Here is a 16,753-nt window from a genome sequence, read left to right as displayed (position 1 = left end):
CAGAGGTTTCTCCAGCCTTCAGATTCAATACTCAGGCTCAATCCAAGTAAGTTCCTGCAAGCACATCTATTGGAATTATTTTAGTAAGTCAGACTGCTACTCTTGTGCAAAACTTTTTATTAAAAAGAGAAAGGGTTCTTTGTAACAAAAAGCAGATACAATGCTAATAATAAAATTAGCAGGTAAGATTTCAATAAACCAGATGTGAATTTTTGACAGACTATGTCTCAAGTTTAGAAAGTCTCATTCTTACACCTGAAAACACAGCCAACACATCTGTCAATTGACTTCTTAATTAAAAACCCCACTTTTCTGTTGGGAGATTTACTGGTGCATTATCAAGTTTTAACATGCAGCATCCATGACAAAGCTGTAAATAATTCAAAATCATGTTGCTAGAATGCTTAGATTCCTATAGAACCTTTCACATTTCATAGCTTTAACGGTTTTCCTTCCAACTCTCATGAACTAACATTAAAAGTTATGTTCCCCTATATATATATAAAAAAACTCAGCTTAAAAAAAAAACCCATCTCTTTCAGATGACATAAAAATTTCCATTAAGTCCACAGTTTTGCTTTAGAAATAATACTTGAAAAATACCTTTACAGGGAAAAATAAAAATCCAGGGTTTACCTTTTCTTCTGTGCATGTGTATAATGGACAACACTATACAGCCAAGATTTTGCCCTTAGTGACAACTTTCCTGCTTGTCAAAACCAAGCAGGCAGCAGGGAAGAAATGGCATGTAAGCTAGCTCAGTTGCCCATCCTGGAGTATCAAGCTGTCAGAATGTGAAGTACTTCACTGCTTCCACAGCACCAGGACCAATCTGAGGCCTCTCCCACACACGCCAATAACAGACTAAGGAGTAGCATTAAGAATGAACCTGACATTTCCCAGTAGTTCAAGCTGGTCAATACTTCAAAGGGATACCGCAGTCACTTCATGCAAAAAGTTGTCTGTTCACATAAATAGCCTCTGCATCAGTACCATATACCAGGCATGGTCCTAGAACATCTAAACTATTCACAGACAAAGTCTGATTTGGAATCAGGTTGGTGATTTCCATGCGGTCTTTGGTCGGATCATTGCTCAGCCAGGCACTTACTACAGACTGGTTAATGGTACTGTGGGAAAGATAGGCAGTGTTTCTTCCTCCTGAAAGAAGGAAAGAGGGCAGACAAGGAAGTAAGTTTCAGTTTAGTTTACATATTTGCAGATTTTGGAGAAACACAGTAGATATGGGTCAGACATAACAGAAATATAATTTTACATTAAAGTCAGTTTTCAGATTAGTTGAGATGTCATTTCATTGGTAAAATAAGGAAAAAATAGCTTAAAAAACCAAGTACTTGAAATAATTACAAGAATTTTCTACCAGCTCTACCCTCAGTTAATACATCACAACAGCTATTAACTCATCTCACTGAACAGACTGTGTAGGTACCTGCAAGTTTCTCTAGCCAGATACCAAAGCAAGGATACAAGAATACAAGTCTGTTATAGAGTGTCTTGCTCTATTAGGTGTTTTCAGCTTTGCTGCAATAACAATTATTCCCTACTGCTCCTCCTCCCTACTTACTCTGCAGCAAGTGATATACCTATACTTGACTTTGAATTTTTTCAACATAACATTTTAGATTCAAAATGAAGCACAAAGTTAGCATTGTCATTCAGCGTAAGATTAGCAGGTGTCAGAAATTATCCCAAAGGATTTATATTTCATATACTTGAAAACATGCAGAGTCCAACTTGAATCAGTCATCCTATAACTTCCATAGATAAAACTTAACTTTGAATGACAACTTGGAGGCCAAAGGCAGCAGGTGACATCTGAAAGTTTCCCCACTATTTACAGTCTAAAGAGGCAAGCACTTAGGAGTCTTTGTGATTAATATGTGAAAATAAATGCTTATATTAAAAGTCAGTATCAATAACTTTAAAATCCTGCCACCATGCAAAAGGATCCAGTTTCATTTATTGAAAGTTCCAATTGTTACCCTGAATTGTAAATCTTAATTCTACAATCTCATTAACCTATCAATTGTTTTTGTATTCCAACTTAGTGTAACTCCCTCAGAGACTCACTAATGTCAGTCAGGCTGCCTCTGTTTCTTTTCTACATACAGATGGTTTTTAAGTGAACACAGTCTATCTTTGAAATCATAGATGTGCCCCTTCACACATTGGTCAGAGGGTAGCAGATTAAAAAAACCCAAACCAGACCACGAAAAACCCTCCACAACTGTTTGCTGTATAAGTAGTTTTCCTCAAGTGCCTATCAGGACTTGCTTTCTAAGAAAAGAAACCTGCTTTTAATTTTCTTTGTTAGGATTCTGTTATTAATTGGGTCATGTGAAAACACTGACTGTAATGATGTTACCAACTGAAAAATTCAGTGCAGATGGACTTCAAACATCCTTACCTTGATGAAGAAAAGATGGTTTTTCAGATACGTTTGTGGAAGTATCCCAGTGCCAAAGAGATCCATCTTCAGAACACGTAAATAAATGATCAGGGTCCGAGGGATGGAAGTGAACTTCCCACACTGGAAGTATCAAACAAAACCACTTCAGAACAAGTCACAAGTACTTTGATCAATGCATTTGTACAGTATGATAGAGACATGCATTTAGAAGAACCTATGCCTCCATCAAAACCTTTCATTTTTAATAGTGTGTGGGTAGGAAACCCAAAGCTCCATCCTGAGTTATATACTGCAGTTTTCCCTCTGCTGGCAGGAGGGAACAAAAAATAAGAAAAAAAGAAAGAAAAAGACCTTATCTTGTTGCATTTTCAGTACTGTGAAAATTGTTAAAGTCTTATCTGAATTCAGGCATTCTGCATAGTATCATGTCATCTTCCCTGCTATTAAGTTTAAATCGGTACATAGCATGCATTCCTTCCCACGACACGCATTATTTTGTGTCTAAATACTGCAACTGCAGAAGACATTGAAGTCAGTAAAACTTAATATCAAGAAATATTTTTACTCCTTTCATTTAATTAGCATCAAATCATAAAATTTTCGTATTAAAATTAATTTCTGTCTTGTTCATGTAGTTACCAGGAAAGTGAGCTGTTTCAGCACTGTGGAGACACCAAATGAATGTTGAGTCTCCCCTTCTTCCTCACGTTTTCAAGTTTGTTAGTATCTGCATTCTGCTTTACTCTATCTGCCTAACACTGCACCAGCTTCCATGACTATTTATACACCTACCCTGCTAGGAACACAGCCATTCTGATCAAATGCATCTAACAGCCCATTAAAGAATTGCTTACTAAGTCTCCTTTTAGTTTAGAGAGAGCTCACTTTTAGATAAGAACAGTCTCCTATACAGAGAAGGAAGCCTACTCGATGAAAACACATGGAGGAGTAGTAGGTATCCTGGGAAGAGTATAGAAACAAGGGTTGGGGATACAGAGAGAGAAAGCCAAGGAAAACCTGAACCTGAATCTGGCAAGGGGTGAAAAGAACAGGAAGGGTTTCTACGGGTATGTCAGCCAGAAAATGAAGGTCCAAGAAGGTGTACACCCCCCAGTAATCAATGCTGGAAAACTGGTAACACTGGACAAGGCCAAGGTTGAGCTACTCAACAACTTTCGTGCCTCAGTAAATGGCAACCTCTCATCCCACACTTCTCAAGTGGGTGGGCTGCAAGACAGGGTCTGAGGGAGCAAAGTCCTTCCCACTGTAAGGGAAGCTCAGGTTCATGATCACCTAAAGAACCTGAATGTACCCAAATCTATGAAATGCATCCCAGAGTCCTGAAGGAATTGGACTATGTAGTTGCCAAGCCACTCTCCATATCTGAAAGGCTACAGCAGCCAGGTGAAGTACTAGGGGACTGGAAAAAGGGAAAGATGGACACAAACCCATGTTTAAAAAGAGTAGAAAGGAAGACCCTGAGAGCCACCAACCTGTCAGCCTCAGCTCTGGTCCTAGGAAAAACAGGAAACAAATTCTCCTAGAAGCTATGCTAAAACACACGAAGGACATATGAGGGATTTCCTACAAGGGCATATAGTGATAGGATAAAGGGGAATGGCTTTGAACTGACAGAGTAGGTTTAGATTACATTATTAGGAAGAAATTCTTTATTGTGAGGGTGGTGAGGCACTGGAACAGGTTTCTCAGAGAAGTTGTGAATGCCTCATCCCTGAAATATTCAAGGCCAGGTTGGACTGGCCTCTGAGCAATCTGGTTTAGTGGAAGGTGCCTCTACCCTTGGCAGGGGAAGTTAGAAGTAAATGAGCTTTAAGGTCCCTTCTAACCCAAACCATTCTATGATTCAATGAAGTAGCAAGTATGTGATTGTTTCCTACCACAGTTACAACAACTTATTTTTACAGGAATTGTTCTCTAAAATGCCACTTTATTCTCCCCTCCTCCATTGCAGATACTTACTTTCTGCTTCATGAGCATTTAGCAGAGACACTGGCATCGTACCCTGCCTGATGTCCCATATACTCAGCATTCCATCCTGGCCCCCCGTGGCCACAATATGCTGCTGATTGGGATGCCTGTCCACACAGTGAAGTGGAACTCTGTCACCTGCCCTGCAAAGAGAAAAAACGAAACAACCAAATAACCCAAACATGAAATTTTTACTTAGCTTCGATTTTCCCCTTCTTAATCCCTAATTTGGCATCAGGAGCATTGATGAGCTGTCGACAGCACCTTCAGTTCCTGTAACATCTGACCACCCCAGGCTGAAGGCACATGACATCTACTGGAAACCAGAGGTATGGCAATAACATGAAACTACAATCGGGTTCTGTGCCCTGTGGTATGCATCTGACATCTACCCAGCATCTGACAACTTCATAGATAGAGTGAGAAGCAAATAATACGCTACATATTATAATAATCATCATCATCATCTGATGCATTATATAATTATCACTTTAGTATATATTAAGAGTTTAAAAGGGAGACCGGGCACTAACAAAATCAGCAATGGGAATTATTGCACAAACAACAGGATTGAAATCTAGGTAGTTTTGTTTTCTCACAGTACCTTGTAAGGCACAAAGTTACCAATCAAATACATTCCAAATGCCAGAAACCTTACATTAGGCCTGTGGAGAAAAGCAAATATGAACAGGTAAAGAGTTTGGGGTTGAGGATTGAAAGTTTTTTTCTCAAAAAAGAGAAATGTACAGGTGTAATATGCCTTCAAAAGTTAAATTAAACAGACCTGCTAAGCACAATGCTGAGTCACAACAGAGGTTCAGCCACTAAGCAGTCTGCCTTTGCTTATTTAAGTACCAAAGTTAAAATCCTTTTCAAAAAAATCAGTCATTTACCATCCTGTTGTTAGGGAGCTATTAGGAAAGATTTGAATCAGATCACATAAAACAGCACATACTTTTCAGTAAAGAAGTAAAAAAGCACAGGTCTTACAAAGAAAATATTTGAGATGGCTCATTTCTTTGCTGTCTGAGGTCCCATATTTTTAACTGTCCAATTGAATTTACTGTCAAGATCTCAGTCGTACGAAGGAAAGTCACTGCATGGAGTGTGCTGCTGTCTGCATTGTCTGCAAGAAATGAGGAAAGCATTCAGGTAAACCTATGGAATGCTAGTCTCCGTTTAATAACTCTTAAAGGAGAACAGAACACAGCTGCTTATGGCTCCAAAAGACTTTCATATTATCTCTAACTTTAGAGATTTTTTCCTACATTAACTGACTACAAACCTGTGCACTTAGTACTGCACTCTTAAATCCACTAAACAATAACAAAATTACCCAGGCATTCCTTTGCAACTGTTGAATGAGGTACAAGAGTTCTATCTCCATGTTAGGGATTCAGCTTAGTGCCGGGGAAATGTCAAGGTGTCACTGAACTGGGAACCAGTAAAACACATTGCTTACACCACAGAACTCCATCCTGAAGAACCTGAGAGCATCTTCCAAGATGTTCTCTCTCTTCCCTCTCCAACTGCAACTGTAAAACCAGGAAATTACAAATATCTAGATATGAAATATGCTTCAAGTATTTGAATTCTGGAGGGATATAGGAATAATCTGGAACAAACATGTTCAACCTGGAATACTGAAATCAGTAATAAACCGTCTTTTTTGTTTTATTATAATAAGCTGAAAACCAAACAGTTCCCTCCAAACTAGACTAATTTTAAACCCCAGATATTTCACATACCTATAGTTCTTACTGCATCTTTTTGGTCAGCTCTGAAGAGATTTATTCTCCCATCTTCTCCAACAGTGACAATTTCTGGGTTGTTGCAGATGATTCCAGTACAGGCAGCTCCACCACAAGATGTGTCTTGATCCACGTGATAATGGGCTTTCTCCCAACGGTGGTTGGCAGATAACGTCTATGTAGTAACCAGACATGAAAGGATGGTCTTAAACAATGAACCTGACAGAACAAAGCTTCCAGAATACTCATGAAACCAGAAACAAGCACCAGGAAAGCCACACTATTTCTTGGGAATGAGAGCTTCCTATACAAATACAAATCAAGAGATCTAAATTTTCATCAACTCTTAAGCACACAATCTTTCTACAAAATGTTAATTGTTTCTTCTCTGAACCACAGTTTTCAAATGATCTAGCAATTAGAAATAACACTGTAGACTGTAAAATATCTTTCACTAGGCTGATGTCTTCAATATTTCTCCAGGACAGGGGAAAAGAACTAAGACCCTTAGAAAATAAAAGGTCAGATTCAGATCTTGACTGCAAGGAATTTGTTTATTTTAGGTACCACACCAAAATATTAACTGACATTCACCTGTACTGCGTCATTGTTAACATATATAGAAAAGTAAATATACATTTATTTCTAGTGATTTATAATCAAAGCAAAAGACTACAGAGTTTACATACCTTCCTTCACATGGCACTTTAGAATTCACTCATAATTTGTTAGAATTGAACACGAGTCATTTAGTCAAGAATGCAAAAACCCTGGTAAGGCAGGTCCAAATCCATGAATACCTACTGCCCCAAAACACTCAAACGTCTTAGAGTATGTTTCCAGTGAATGGGCTGTTTGGTTACAGATACAGGCGAGGAGATACCCCAGTCTGTCTTGCTCTGGAATCTAGTTTATGTGGCATGTGTTGCAAAACACTGTTTTCTTTCCTCCTATGTGAAAAGTCAAAGCTTTTTCTAACAGACTTTAAAAAGAAATTGATTTTGGTAGCCAGATGTTTTTAGTGCTAAGATCAAAGTGACCTGTATTACGGAGAATAGCACCTTAAAGCCAGTGCGTGTCACATACCTGGTTATTTTGATGATGACGGAATATAGTTACAGTTCCTGTTGATGAGGCAACCACAATTCTCTCTTGATCCAAAAACTAGAGAGAGATTACAAGAATGCTATTATTCCATGTTAGTACCAAGATGATAATTTTGATCTTAGAGTAACCTAAATTATTGGTGGATGAAGGGGGAAAAAGTCAAACCCACAAAAAACAAACCCACAAAGCAATATTGATTATTTTTGTCCTTTTTCTTCATAAGAATTTTTTGGCCAATCTCAGCATTTTGACAGTTCACTTCCACTTAACTTCCCCTAAGTGACAAGCCCTTAAAAAGTACGGATGTGTTCAACATAGCTATTTTACCTGCATATCCATAACATCACCATTGTGCTGGATGTCACACAGCAGATGAGGCTCTCCATGATATTCACCATTGAGGCCCGCATTTCCAAGGTCGCCAGCAGACCAAATGGAGATCCTGTTATCCTGAACGGAAACGATACCACATTTACACGAAAATGCTTTTGAAAGTACCTAGCAATAAGCCTCAGCCAGGGAAAGCAATAGGCTGCGGGCTGCGCACCGCTTCTGAGGAAGCCGCCGCCGGCCGGAGGGAAGCGCTCGCCCAGGGGGATCACGCTGCCGTGCGGCGGGGCGGCCCCACAGCTTCCTTGGGGACACGAGCACGGCACGGTCAAGCGAAGGGCGGGACTGCCGAGCCAGGCTGTGCGCACGGCCGGCTCCGGCCCCGCTCTCCCGCACCAAGCGGCGGAGACGCAGGGGACCGAGGTGGCGTGGGGTGCCGCCGCCGCCCGCCCCGCGCCCCGGCGGGAAGCTCGCCCCGCGCCTCCGGGCCCGCCCGGCCGGTACCTCGTTGTCCCAGGAGCCGGTGGCGAAGATGTCGGGGGGCTGGAGCGCGGCGGCGGGCAGGGGCCGCCAGCGCGCCCGGCTGATCTTCTGCGACACGAACTTGGCGCTCACGTCCTCCATGGCCGCGCCCGCCCCGCGCCCGCTCCCGCCCGCCCCGCGCCGCGCGCGCTGATTGGCTGCGGCGCGACGGCGAGCGCGGAGGGACAGGCGGGGGCGCGGCGGGGCGCGGGGGCGCGCGTGGGCGGGCCGGGGCGCCGGCCGTGCCCGGAGCGCTTCTGAGGCGGCGGTGGCGGCCCCGCCGCTTGTAGGAGCCGGTCGTCGCCAGCTGCCCGCCGCTACCGCGCCTTGCCTGGCCCCTCAGAGCCGCTGCACCGACGCGCATCAGCTCGGCGTCGGTTGCAGGTCGCGTCCGGAGAGGAGGGAATACAGGAAGCAGTGATGGTGCCGCTCTGTTACCTGCCTGCTCGGCTGGGCCGCGTCCACCGGAACGTTGTGTCCGCGTGTCACCTTTCCATGACATGCTCCGACTTCTCTTTTCTCAAAATGAGTGCCTTACACAACGACTAAGCATTTCTGGTCTAGGTCTGCTTTGAAGTATGTCCTGCTTTCAGCTGGGGCAGAGTTAATTTTCTTCCGAGTAGCAGCCACAGCGCTGCGTTTAGGATTTAGTGTGAGAATAATGTTGACAACACACTGATGAGTTACTTGTTGCTCAGTGGCGCTTACCGCAAGTCGAGATCTTTTCAGTCCTCGCTCTGCCGGTGAACAGGTAGACGAGAAGCCACCAGCATGGCCGTGACGGCTGACCCAAACTGACCAGAAGGATATTCCATACCACAGAATATCGCAGGCACTGTGTGAACTGGGGGGCATTGGCCACGAGGGACCAATTACTGCCCAGAGACAGGCTGTTTATCTTCTTTGATTTAAATTAATAAAGTTATTAAGAGATCAGTTATTCTTATCTCAACCCATGTTTTTTACCTTTGTTTTATTCTGGTTATCCTCCCCATTCCCCCTGGGGTGGGCTGGGGAGGTTTGTGGGGCTTATGTGACCAAATATTTGTCTGGTACTTGCTGACTGGGATTAAACCACGATAATGTACTTCCGAGTGATACTCTCCTTGCTCTGACAGATTCCTACCTGTGCAGAAATAAACAGATTTTTTTTTTTGTCCCCAATGGTATATTAAATCAAAGAGGAGCACACATGTACTTCCTTTCTAGTATTTCACTTGAGACCCAAACAACTATGCAATAAAAGTTCAGAGGTTAATTGTAAAATTAAAGGGTGACACAGTTGTGTTGTCAATTGTCATTTCAGGGGATGAGACTATTGGCCCAGTCACTGCAGTCCAGTAAGGGACTTTCTCACAAATATTTTTTTCAACTTCGTTTTCTACTGCGCTTTTTCCAAAGCTAATTCTGCCAGGTCTCAGAGGTTCTGTCAGATGGACTTAACAGTGGCTTGGAGAAATTTTCCACTGTGTTATGGCAGTTTTCCTGCTAAAGGCATCTGTCAGGTTTCTTCTAGACCACATTCTTGAGTTCCTTCTCAAGTCTGCTATGCTGTTTTTAGTCCCTCAGGTGTGATACCAAACCAGTGATATTTTATGTGCTTCAGGCATCTTTTGAACTTCATTTAACTTTTTTTTTTCCATAATCCAGCAGAATCCAACACTGAACAAATTCCAAAAGCTGTATGCTGTAGTAGTCTACTATACTGCAAACGTACCTTAAAACAGCTTCATTGCACATGGCAGTAGCATTATTATTCTACAGTAGCAAATGCGTCTGGCACCCTTTATTGAGCTGCTAACAGCAGTTCTGCAAGTCACTGTTGACTCCAAGGGTATTTTCAGCTAATTCTTACAACACTTGTGAGAAATATCAATAGGCAGCCTCAGAATACAGACAAGACAACTGAAAGCTGAAAACACTTTACGATTATTGTAAAGTTTTATTAGGCAAATATTTTTGTTGGTTAGTTTGTGATTTCTGTGTATATTTTTAACTTGTGCTTTTGGATGATTTATTTCTTTGCTCAGGATTGCTTGTTCAAAAGCATTTGGGAAATATTAACGGAAGTAAGTTGGACATACAAGCTTATTTTCACTTAGAGGAAAAGAAGAGTCACAGTTTTTTCTTCCCTGTCCTACATTTTTTAAAGAAAATGTTGGCAGCATGTTATATGACGGTAGTGAGAGCTGTGATAGATTTAGGGCTGCTTTGTAAACCTTTAAATATATTCTCTGTGCTTGATCCCTATGAAAGATCTGTACTGTGTTAGTATATAATTTAAATAGATTTAAATAAACATATAAAAGGCAGAAATAAGCACCAGGAGAAAATATGCCTCATCTAGTATTTCTGTGGTTTTCAAAAAGGATGTTAAGTCTAGATGAAGCTGACTCTGAGCATTAGGTTCAAACATATCAGCTGAGAAAACAAGGAGCATCTATGGATTACCCTTAAATATAGCTAAAGCCAGGAGTGCAAGTGAAAGGGAAGAAGACTGAAAGTATGCCTATCTCTGAGAGAAGGTAGGGGGCCTGAGAACAAAGGCACTTGCTAGATCAGTGGTTGTACTAGGGCAGGATAAAGCTAATTCTGAACTGGATTTGCTTATAATCTGCTTTCCTCCAATCATTATTGAACAATATTTAAAGATGCCAAAACAATTCTTACAGCTGGTAAGAATTCCTGGAGCTGTGCCCAGTTTGTTCTCTTGAAGAATACAGTTACAGTGCAGGGTACTGCAGAGCAGATGAAACAGCAGAGGGCCCAGCCCTGAGAGCACTCCTAAGTCTTGCCCTTGGCTGGGGCTCCCATGTGGGCTGGGGCACCCTACTCTTGGCCTGAGCTGTGTTGTAGAGGGCCTGTGCTCAGCCATGTTGCCCATACTTGGTGGCTGGCTTGACTTGGGGCCTGACTTGTCACTTTGCTTGATGGCAAAACCATTTCTGTCCCCAGCCCTGCTCTGCTTTGCTTAGATGCCATGGGATGGTGTGTCATGTGGAACGTCCCATCTGGAAGGCTGACCTTCCTTCATGAAGGGGTCCCAGTTCTGCTGCTCCCTAATGGGGAAGGTCACTGATGTGACTGAGTCCTTCTCACCTCGTCTTCGAGTGCAGAGCTGGTAAAACATGGATGTGGAGTTCAAAACAATGTAAACTTCTGAAATGCTAATACAAAAGGAAGCTACACACCAAACTGGCTTGAGCTTATAGGAAAAGAAATGAGATGAAGAAGGGTGATTAAGTTAAAAAACAGAATGGAGTCAAGAAGAGGAGGGAGTGTAGGTGTAAAAGCCAATTAGTGTAGGGTTTGGGACATAACTGCGGAAATGTACAGTAGGAACATTTCACAAGGAAATTTCTGCTTGTGATATGCAGAAGCAGATGGGAGCAGACAGTGATGAGCATTTTTTCAAATTCTTTCTAATTTCAAAGAATTAAAAAAAATCTAACGGGTTTATGAGGTGGGAGGGAAGGAATGAAACAGAAATAGTAGCTTGGAGGGATTTATATATAAACGTATGTAAGTACAGCTAGAGGATTGGGATGTGAGTGAATGTGCAGCAAAGGAAGAAGTGCCGATGTGCTTACAGCTAGTGGGATCTTCGTGTCAACACAATCATATGCTGCTGGCACTCCTGTGCCTTTTCCCTAAGAGAACTGTCCATGCAGCAGCTCCCTGGAGAGTCTAGGGAAATGGCTCTACATGTGGAAAATGGAGGTGCCTGCAATTGACAGATGTCCCTTGGGCATCCAGGGACCAAGGTGCTCACACTGGTTTGGACAAGTGAGGGGGAGTAGGATACAGAAGTCCTGAGTATCAGAACAAACAGAGGTTCCACATGAGTGATGATGCCCAGAACATTCTTCTTTATCATTATTTCTGCTTGTATTTTACTCTAGTAAAGTTTGTCTATGTTGCTTTTAGTTTAGTCTCAATAGATGTACTCCTAATAGGTATTTAAAATGGACTCATGGCCTGGGATTATGGAACTGAAAGAGTTAGGGACTCCTTCATTTGTTTACTGCATAAACGAGTGCATTCTGCCACTGTTGGTGCATGCTAGTTTCCCAGGGCCCTTCGAAGCAACTTGGCTTGTCTTAGAGCTCCTGGAAGCCTGCCAAGCCAAATGCTGTTTCCTTCACACATGCCTGGTATCCATCCAAGACATCCCAGATATTGTTAAGGAAGGCCCACACTTGTTTTAATTCTCTGAATACTCATGTCAAGAACATGGCAAATAGGTACATTCAGTCAGAAAGCAACTGAGCAAGACTGCAAACTCCTGAAAGAAATGCAGGCTTGCTCTGTGACAAGCCTAAGCCTAATTCAAGCTGGTCCTGGTAAGCAGCATCAGTTTGTACGTAAATGGTTTCTGTTGTGCTTTTGGTTTCCCAAGGGGGTAAGTATCCTTGGAATGCTTTTAAATGTGGGCCAGCTATTTTCTTGCCAGCAACCTCTCTGTGTGAAAGCAATGCAGTTTGCTTGCATCTGACAACAGAAAATGTCTTTTGCATTTAAAACAATTAAGTATTTCTGTGCTGTACTTTTACAATGTCTGTCTGTTCTCTGTACTTGGTCCCTTTGGGGAATTCCTCTAAATCCATGGCTTCTTTCCTTCTCTCTCAGCCCACTGGGTGTAACAGGGAGACCTTTTATATTCTGGGACAGGCTGGGAGCCTCACACGGACTGCAGTTGCCAGATCATGTTCAGAAGAAGTTAGATGAAGAACACAGAATGAAGCAGTAAATCTGTCTCCAGGATTAAAAGAACCAGATGGGAAGTCTATGGATGGGATCTGGTTGGTATATGCATTGAGCAAGTGTCAGATTTGCCCTGGACTGACTGCAGAGTAGGGAAGCAGATTCCCACCTTCACCTCTTCACCTGAACCGGCAATGATTGGATGAAATAGATGTGTTGTGTGGAGCTGGAATGTTCAACACTCCCAGTCAAGATAGGCTCTCTCACAAGATCTGTGTAATCTCCCACGCTGGTATCTTAGGCTGTGTCCATTTCTGTATCAGAAATGCTTTTAAGAAACAATGTAATACTTGAAATTACCTCTGCTAGATGACACCTTATTTTCCCCAATATTTATACAATATTCTATTGATAGGGCAAACCTATCCATAGTTACGTATCACTGTTCTCACATTTCAAAGCCAAGAACTGAAAACCCTGATGTCTGGTACCATGTAGATGAAATACCTGTGCCAGTGTGCCTGGTTAAGAAAGGAAGCGCTGCAAAACTATTCCTAGGTGTGTGAATTTACAATGTGCCCATTTGCAGGGACCAGAAGGCAGCACGAACGCAGAAGTCACAGCACTGATGGTGGGTTCTCCAAAATTGCAAAGATGGTATATGCTTTCCCTTTAAACAATAGAAACGTTTATAAATAACAGGTGGCAAATGAATATTGGCGGCAAAATTAACCACAAAGGAGATTCAGAGCGGGGAGAAACATTACCTGACTGTGGAAAGTGAATTCTCTGGTTTTCCTCGTTATGTTACAGGCTGTGGGAGGATATGGAGGTGCTACTTTTCCCTTGAGATTGCTACTTCATCATGTGCCTATGCTGGGATCGAATAAAGGCCCATCGGCATTTACTAAATTCTGAGCTATTGTCCTGGACACCTTTGAAAAGTAGTTTTAATTTATAACTTCGTCCTACGTCATCGGCATTGCCCCGGTAGATGCTCCCGTGAAACACGGGCACTCGCGCAGCGTTCAGACAATGCACGGCTGTGCCAACTCACCGTGTTCTTCCACCCCGCTCCAATTCTCGCGTTGTTTCCCGGGTGCCGGTGGTACCCGCCCTGCCCCGTTCCCACCGCGGCCTGCCGTGGGCACACACGGGACACACACGGGACACGCAGCCCCCACGCCACCTGGCCAATGGCAGCCTCTAACACGTAGGCCTGGCCCGCGCGGGCTGGCCGCGGCCAATAGGCGCGCCCTATGCAAAACACGACGCCGGGAGACGCCGCTAATTGGCTCCGTCGCAAGGGCGGCGGGTCGCGCGCTGGGCCGGAGCCGGCAGCTGGCGGGGCAGCCACCGTGATGGGGCTCGCCATCCCCCACGCCGACTTCTCCGGTAGCCGACGTGTACCGACTTGTGTCACAGGAGCGGCTAAGGCCGGGGAAGGGGGGAAAGCGTGTGCGACGTGTCGTTTCGCTACCTCATTCATTAACAGAGCTCCTAAATTCACATAACCCAGACCCGTCCCGCCCCGCCGCCGTTTCTGAGGCGAAGGCAGGACTGGGGTCTCGCCGCCAGCGCGAGATCCAGAGCCCCGGCAATAAAACGCGCGGGCCGGGAGCAGCCGCTGAGCATCCCCGCCCCGGCGCGCGAGGCTCTCCCCACGCGCGCCCCTGGGCGCGGTGGGCGCGCATGCGCGGGGGGGCACCGCGCTGGCCGGCGGAGCGGCGGCGGCGGCCGCGGCCGGGGCATGTCGGGCGCGCGGGGCGGTGGGCGCGTGGCCCCTCCCCTCGGCGAGCGCGCGGCAGCCGCAGCGGCGGCGGCCGCGGGAGGAGGCGGCGAGGAGGCGGCGCCTGTATCGGCGCTGGAGGTTGTGTCCTTCCTGGGGAAGCTGCTGTGCGCAGTCGCGGCGCTGAAGGCGGCTCTGTACCTGCTCCGCAGAGTGTGCCTAGCGATGGCCTGGAAGTCGGGCGGCGCCAGCCACTCTGAGCTCATCCACAACCTCCGCAGTGAGTCCCGGGGCGGGGGCGCGGGCAGGCGGGGCTGCGGGGCGGCCGTTCCCCGCCGCCCGGTGACCGTTAGCGACCGCGCGCTCCCGCGGCGCCCGCCCGACCCGCCGCCAACTGTCACAGGGAGCGGCACCGGCGCCCGGCCGCGTGTGTCCGTGTTGTCCGTCCGTCCCTGTACGTGCGTGTCTCTGTGTCCGGCCGGGGGTGTGTCCGGGCGAGCCCGGGTGCTCGGGCTGGGGGGGTGTGCGTCCGTGCGGCGGCCGGTGTCGCAGGGCGGGCCGGGCTGTTGTTGCGGGAGGCATTGCGGCGGGCGGGGTGGCGCCGATGGCGGTCCCGGAGGGGAAGCGCCGTGCGGCGGCCGTGGCTGTTCCCTGCTCGCCCCGTCCCCCCCTCGCCGGCCCCGTTCCCGCCGCCTCATCCCCGTCTGCCTTGTGCGAGCTGAGGCGGGGCCGCGGTGGCAGCGCCGGAGGGCCCGTGATCCCCCGCACGCACCGGGATCGGCGTCCGTCTGGCTTCGCTCCGGGCTTCGGCGGGACTGGTGGTGTCGGCGGGCGCCCTCCGGTCTTTGAGGCCCGGGCTGAACAACGCAGCGGGAGACGCCCGGGTTTGGGAATCGCGCCGAAGAGGCCGCGGCTGTTTGTGTTGGGTGAAAGGGGCGTGTGGCAGCAGTCCCTCCTCCCCCCTCCCCGGCGGGGTCCGGAGCGGCTCCGCTGGAAGGGCCGGGCTGGGACCGCAGGGACAGGAGAGGAGCTGTCGGGGTTGCGGAGCCGTGCTGTGACAGCCGAGCTTTGCGGTGCCTGCCCGGCACTGGGCGCTCCCTTGTGCTCACCCAGGGTTTGTGCTGTCCCCGTGCTGAACGTTGGGCGGGCGTTTCTTCGCCGATGTACTTCAGTACATCCTGAAGTCTGCAGGTCCTGAGAGGACGGAGACGCAACGCCTGCTGTATTCAGAGCTTCCATTTTTTTCATATTAGAATAGAATTAACTTCTCTTAAACATACTTAGTGTGTCCCTCGTCTCTGGTCCTGGCCTTTTTCCTTCCTCTTCTTAGGTCCGTGTCCGAGACGTCAAAGGATGTAGATTTGGAGCCTGTATTATGGCAGTTGTCTCCTGTTTTTTTGATACTACAAGACCGCAGTCAAGTTCAGCTGTATGGCCGCCTCGTTATTCTGGTGTCATAGGAGAATCACCCTTGTTGTTTTCTCCTTTTCTCTGCTTATGTTAGATCATCTGATCCTGTGGTCTTTTCCAGTATTTCTTTTGAGAACTGTGACATCCAGCAGAATAGTACATGCTGAAGTGACTTTCTGTTTCCCTGTAAAAACTACTAATTACTGTAGAGTTTCATTGTAAAAATTCTGATAATAACTTCTCTAGTTACAAGTGTTGCAATGCATTTTTTGTTTTGTTCTGCAACTGAAAGGGCTAGAAATACTGTTTTAGTGAAATACTACTGTTCTCTTACAGAGCAGGGAAAAGCTTTCTGACATAAAAATCAACGTTAAACTCCAAAATACATCCAAAAAGCAGTTATTGCCAGAATAGTCTATGGTGCTCAGAACCTGAAGGCAAAACCTGTTTCTTTGTTGCAGAAGACAATGACAGTTTTTCAACACATGGGAGCTTTTTAGGGCGTTGCAAATAATGATGACAAAGCTAGAAACCATTGTAGTTAGGCAATATAGGAAGAGGAAAGTAAAATAGAAGCGCTCAATATTGTAATCTCAAAGTGTGCACTGTTGGTAATTTCTTGGGAAATTCAGTCTGTAATTTCCCCCTGTCTGTTTTGCATATGCATGCTAAAATGTTTTGAGTGTTGTTAAACAGGGAAATAGTGGATTGGCAATAAAATATCGTGGAAGCACAGAGGCCTTTGATCTTGCAGCAAGATTGTTGTCAGCTTCAGTGGGA

At 45.6% G+C, this 16,753-nt stretch overlaps 2 protein-coding genes across 3 annotated transcripts in view; one reads left to right on the top strand and one right to left on the bottom strand.

The window, feature by feature from the left end:
* Positions 1–102: 102 nt before the first annotated feature.
* On the bottom strand, positions 103–8,262 carry NUP43 (nucleoporin 43). Its single transcript, XM_066179102.1, has 8 exons — positions 8,113–8,262; positions 7,606–7,728; positions 7,258–7,335; positions 6,169–6,346; positions 5,411–5,546; positions 4,412–4,563; positions 2,429–2,551; positions 103–1,161 (listed from the first exon to the last, which is right to left on the bottom strand). The coding sequence occupies exons 1-8, from the start codon at positions 8,230–8,232 to the stop codon at positions 947–949; spliced, it is 1,125 nt and encodes a 374-aa protein (XP_066035199.1). The 5' UTR covers positions 8,233–8,262; the 3' UTR covers positions 103–946.
* Positions 8,263–14,584: 6,322 nt separating this feature from the next.
* The window catches only part of PCMT1 (protein-L-isoaspartate (D-aspartate) O-methyltransferase), a 36,024-nt gene continuing 33,855 nt past the window's right edge, over positions 14,585–16,753 (top strand). For both annotated transcript variants that reach the window (XM_066179100.1, XM_066179101.1), the window contains exon 1: positions 14,585–14,843. In XM_066179100.1, coding sequence (XP_066035197.1) covers positions 14,585–14,843 — 259 coding nt within the window. The remainder of the gene's footprint in view (positions 14,844–16,753) is intronic.

The sequence above is a fragment of the Chamaea fasciata genome, unplaced genomic scaffold (assembly GCF_029207755.1).
Source record: "Chamaea fasciata isolate MVZ Bird 193981 ecotype frontalis unplaced genomic scaffold, bChaFas1.0.hap1 SCAF_3, whole genome shotgun sequence".
Taxonomy (NCBI): domain Eukaryota; kingdom Metazoa; phylum Chordata; class Aves; order Passeriformes; family Sylviidae; genus Chamaea; species Chamaea fasciata.
This window is presented reverse-complemented; position numbering and strand designations above follow the sequence as displayed.